The sequence below is a fragment of the Nanorana parkeri genome, unplaced genomic scaffold (genome assembly GCF_000935625.1).
Source record: "Nanorana parkeri isolate BGI_ZX_2015 unplaced genomic scaffold, ASM93562v1 scaffold216, whole genome shotgun sequence".
Lineage (NCBI taxonomy): Eukaryota > Metazoa > Chordata > Amphibia > Anura > Dicroglossidae > Nanorana > Nanorana parkeri.
Window position 1 is genome coordinate 1,644,655 of NW_017306484.1, and position 5,747 is coordinate 1,650,401.

Here is a 5,747-nt window from a genome sequence, read left to right on the forward strand (position 1 = left end):
TATATATATTATATATATATTATATATGAGCATTCATTGTATTTTATTAAGCCTGTTTTTATGAGGCGTCTTAACATTTGATATGCCCGTCTGTTTTCCAAGTCCGTGAAGAAAGGCTCAAGATGACAAAATCTGCAGCCTGTACCTGTAAAAATAATTCAGCAGGGGTAGCTACCAAATTTCTTATCTGACTGGCTCCTTTTTAGTCCAGTGGTTATTTCTGGGCTTGCCATGTTGGCCTGATCATGGTTGTTTGTCCTGCTGCTTCGTGAGCATCCAGGAGACCATGAGGTGACACCAATGCTAGCCATACACAGCTCAGAATCTGCTCGATTCCTGTTGAATTAGGCAAAATTTTAGCTGATGGCGTGACAAAGGTCATTTAAGAAATCAACTGAGCTGGGTGGCAAATTGCTAGTGGAACAGCAACTGCATCCAATCAGATGTAGTCACCATTTGGGTATTCAGACAGGTTCACCTTATTTATCATCGTTGAGTTATCAGCCTTGGCTTCTTTAGTAAATCAATCCCATTGCAGTTACTTTGTGGAAGTGCAGATCTCCTCCCTGCTATAAGCCAAGTTATTCCTCAGTCCGGATCTCCAGACACTCGGGAACTTTGCACCTTAAGCCATAAAGGGAGGAGAATCCATGGGCTTAAGGTATTTTTATTTGCAAGTAAGCGTCATGTTGTTTATTATAAGGAGGAAGAGATCAGAGTTTTAACACCCACATACGTTGCAGGCTTCATATTTGTTTTGCATCCATTGCAAGAGGCCCATTTTAATATCTCAGCGCCAGCTAGATGCATATAAGCGGTGGGCTGTATGCTGTGATGCCACATGCGCCTGACATTGCTGTTTTGGGCTTGCCCGCCCTCCCAGTACTGTGACCACGCTCTCACCAACTGCTACCTGCTACTACTTATAATTGAGAGCTGGTAGGATGGGCGCCTGACCATGTGATCACTATGACAGCCACTGAGAGATATGTTGTCTGCGCACCAATGTGCTTCAGGGCCCGTTCACACCAGACACCGTGCGTTCCGGCACTGGATTGCATTGCAGCCGGCTCACTATGTTGTGTTCGTGATGGGCGATCGGCCGCACGGGAATGCAAGGCACATCAAAAAAAATAGTGCTTGCATCGTGGCCGCATTGCGGCCGGAGGGCGTGGCTACGGTGCCATTCACTTCAATGGACCGCCCCACAAGAAAGTGAGCCGGCCGCAATGTGGTCCAGTGCATTCCAGCCAGAATAGGGCTGGAATGCACTGTGTCTGGTGTGAATGGGCCCGCAGAATTGAAAAGAGGGGACTCATCAGCACGGAGATATTACGATCACTGTGGCAGCCAATCACATTGATTACACGATCAGGAATCCCAAGAAACGCCTCCAGCATGAAGATCCTCTTGAAGGGGCAGCAGGAGCCAGCGGAAAGGGGTTAAAGATCCCTCCCTATTGGTACATAGTCACCTTTCCTTTCCCGGAGCTCCAGTCAGAGCTTACTCAAGGCTGAGGACCCCCATGTGACAGCACTGGACCAATCGCCGTCAAATGGAATCACATAGTCCTTCATAGCCAGAACTACTTTCTTTGTTCCTAGTGGCTGAATGGGGGAGTGAAGGAAAGGTGAGTATGTGCAGCTGCTGGAGGCGGCATTAAAGTGCATACCTGTTGTTTTGCCCTGGATGAGAAAAGCACAGGTTAGCTTTAAAGGGTTAATTCAAAACCCCACCACTTCTCCCACCCTCTAGTTGCCACTGACCTTAAGCTGGACATACGCTGTTCTTCCTTTTTTTTGGAAGAATCTCCTGCTGTTTCCTTTTGTATTCTAATAGCTGCCTCCAGCCACTGACAGAATACCGACCGGCTCCTTCAGTCAGCTGGCCGAAAAGGCTGTCGACAGCAGCACCTACTGTGCAAATTTCGTCCGTTTCCCTAAGAACCAGTCACAATTCACATAATGTATGGCCAGCTTCAGTTGCTGTCATGACCATCTACCACTGCCCATGCCAGCCAGTTTAAAAAGTCAGACGCTTTGAAACTTTACTACACAGCCCCAGAGGCTGTATAGCATCATAACACTGGCAGTGGCAAGTGACCACATGACCTCGCTGACCAATGAGAATCTCTTCTGAGCCATCTTTCTTCGGGGACAGAAAGTTGTGAGCTCACACATTAAAATTTTTTATGAAAAGGTGAACCTCTCCTTTAAGTTGTTCAGAGATGTGAATTAATCATGGCGACCACACACCTAGGGGTCTGGCAACCGACCCTTTTTTAGGGGAACAATCGGTCAGGACAGAAAATTTGTTCCATGCGGCAATGAGTCTTTAAGGTGCATCCTCTCCAAAAAACGGACCTAGAAAAAAAAAAAGTGTCAACACACCAAGGTGTGCATGCGCATTAATTGGGTGAAGGGCCCGCTAACTTTCCAGCATGCACTAAAAATACTCATTGATGAGCGTCTGATAACGGTGAGTTCATTGTACGTGGAACGAGTAGTCTGAGCAAGGTTGTGACTGCAGTTGGAGCAAAGACTAATCTGCCCGGTTGGAAATTTCCAACAGATTCCCTATTGTGAGAGTAGAGCCAAGCCCTTGTTCTGATCGTAAAATTATTTAAAAAATTATGTATTTCAATCATCAGTTTTATAACAAAAGACTGTAATTTAATTTGTACAAATACCCTAAGGCGGACCTGTCACGTTGTAGTAGAAATAATGCTGCAAAGGAGGAGGTCGGACACTTTGGGTCTTTTAGTTGGGCAAGCTTTATTTTTGAAGCATGGAGTATAAATCCCTCTCCTCTTGGCTGGGAGGTTAGGTTGTGGGAGAGTTCGGTGTGATGGCTGCAGGGGTTCTGTAGTACTTGGTGGATCTACAATAGAAACTGGAGTGAAAAGATTGGTGACGGACTTGTCACTTTGCTTCCCACCAGATTTCTCTCTTGTTCCACCTTTTTCCCCCACTGCTTCTCAAGTGCCAGCTTACCTCTGATGCAACCTAACCTCCTGCCTCTGTCCTGCGTACATGAAGGGTAGACGCACAAAGTCCCTCACTGGCCAAACTGATGTCAGCACAGTTAGAGGTGGGATCCAAAGGGTTGTCCTGCTTAATCTCCTCCTAGATGCAGGGTACACCATTGGATTATGTGGCCGGCTCGGATTGGCAGTGAGCTGGAGGGTTATCAGTGATGGCCATGCGGATTACCCTCTTGATGATGCACCAGGGGCAGCTGCTGAGGGTGACAATGCTGCAGATGCAGTCCCTACAGCATTGTCACCCTTCTAGAAGAATAGGGAGCCACTGGGAGGGTCACCAGGTATTTGGTTTTCTAAGCCAGTTATTATGAAAAGTGCACAGTGGTTTTATTGTGATGGATCTTTCACAGATTGTTTTCCACAGAAGGTAGAGTTGCACTTTAAGAAGACCGAGATCTTACAATTTTGGTTTAAAACCCTTTCATAATGGGGAAGAATCTCCCATACAAACCTTACTTTCAACAACCCCACCTAACAGGATTTTCGTCTATTTCAAAGTGGCAGGTCCTCCTTACGACCCCTAATTGGAAACTGATCTAAACTGCTGTCCTCCCCTCTTACTCTTTTCAGCTTGTTGTCAGCTTGTGGAGGTTCTACTGAACATGCTCATCCTGATCTGCTGCTCCATATCCTACAACAGTACGGGGGGATACACAGGGATAACTAACTTGGGAGGAATCTACTACTACCAGTTCGGGGGGGCTTTCGATGGCTTTAGCGGTGTGGACGGAGTGACGGCCCAGAAGCTGGATGTTGAGTTTTACAACTTGAAGCTGCCTACCGTCACCGCTTCAATGGCATTTGGGGGAGCCCTTATGGCTTTCTGCTGCCTACTTATCCTGCTTGGGGTGCTGCGGGTTCCATGGCGATGGCCGGTATGGCTCTTGGTAGAATTTGTGTTGGATATTGCCATTGCATTTGGCTACATCCCTGCTCTTTATTTCTACTTAATAAAGCTACAGGAAGCTTATAATTCCCAAGTGTGCAAGGACCGTGAGACTCTCTATAGCAGTAAAGGCTACCAAGGCTTTACCTGTGCTTTGCATGGTGCTGATATCGCTTCCGTCCTCTTCGCTTGCATGGCCATCATTGCCTTCTTCATGAGTGCCGTGCTCGCCATTAAGGGCTTCCGGACTGTGCGCCGCATGAAAAAGAAGCCAGTCAGCACGCTTGAGTTTTAACCTAAATAATCTGCATACTGTAAATTATGGCTGGACAAATCTACATAGAACTTAGGAGCCAGCTGGGCCAACCTATGAATAATTGGTCATAAATCACACCTGTAACTTATAGCGGTATATATCATGGCAGCTCTTGGAGGTTAAGTTATAGTAGAGTTGGGTGTCAGAATGAGGTTGAGAAGTTAACAAGCAGTTAGAACGAGTTGCCGATAGAAGACTAGAAAGAGAATCCAATGCTAAAAAGTAATTCAAGTCCATCTTTCTGGTGCATCATCTCTGCTCCTGAACCACCTAACTCTACCAACACATTACCTCCTAGGGCTCTTATGGTTCTACAAATGGTACAGAGCAGCCTTTCTCAACCTTTTCACCCTAAAGAAACCCATGAAATAATGTTCAGGTCTTAGGGTAACCCTGCTAAAAATAATTACAGCTTACATTAGCAACAACACAGCAGTGGTCAATGAGAAAAGGCCTCCTTAACCTGGAGGTCAGTGGAAAGAATGGCCTTATACACCGATGGTCACTGGAAAAAATGCCCATCACAGTGGTGGTGAGTGTAGTACCCTCATACATATAGGACAAAATTCTCCTTACATTGTTAGCTATTGGGAAGAATGACCCCTGATGACACAACTAACATGATCTTTATTGTCAGTGGTCACTTACATGAGAAACAAACCCAGAAGCCCCACTGGTCCCATGCCTATGGCTCTACCAGTTGATATTAGAACTGTGAGTCAGTTCACTTCTGCTCACTGCCCAAGAAACCCCTATTAACGTCTGGAGGAGCCCTGGTTGAGAAAGGCTGGTATAGAGGCTTGGGGGACTACAATTAACCTTTAAACTTGACACTTGAGGAAAAAAAATTTGTATATATATATATATTTTTAAGAACAAAGCACACTTATATGTCCTCTATCCGTATAATTTACAGCATTGTGGTTATTGTTAACTGGTGTGCTTTAAGGAGGCCACATGCTTTGAGTGACGGCAACCAAAAAGTGCCAGAGGAGTCGGGTGCTACTAATTGATACTAATTGCTCAAAATCAGCTGGGTCCTTGGTTCTTGGGATTTGTCCAGCCCCATTGTAAATAAATGTAAAATGATATGCTGGAGATCACAGCCCTGTTTTTAGCATTTGTATTAAAGCAATAAAGTCAATATTATATACAAAACAGAAAACTCGTTCACTACTTTATTCAGCATAGATGGTATTTCTATAATGTGTTAATTATAACAAGGGAAGCTAGAATCCAATGGAATATGATTATGGAGTTGCCACGTGAATTTTCCACCTGCATTTTGGTGCAACGCCCGACATTAAACAATGCGTACACTTCCATAACTAGGAAAATCAAGCAAATTGGCAGATATAGTCCCTTACCTTTTCCCTTGCTCTTGATATCTTTTGACATCTGTACTGGGCTCATCAGGAGTCTTCTCGGGTTGAATTTTTCATTCTGTTTATTGATGAGGTCGTCACAGTAAAAGCTTCGGGGAAAGTGCCAACAGGATTCAG

The 5,747-nt window shown here is 45.2% G+C and overlaps 1 protein-coding gene across 1 annotated transcript in view; it reads left to right on the forward strand.

The window, feature by feature from the left end:
* Positions 1-4,360, forward strand: part of LOC108786561 (MARVEL domain-containing protein 3-like) — a 7,969-nt gene extending 3,609 nt beyond the window's left edge. The window contains exon 3 of the mRNA XM_018555879.1: positions 3,614-4,360. Within this exon, the coding sequence (XP_018411381.1) occupies positions 3,614-4,224 (611 nt within the window). The 3' untranslated portion in view covers positions 4,225-4,360. The remainder of the gene's footprint in view (positions 1-3,613) is intronic.
* The last annotated feature ends 1,387 nt before the right edge of the window (positions 4,361-5,747 follow it).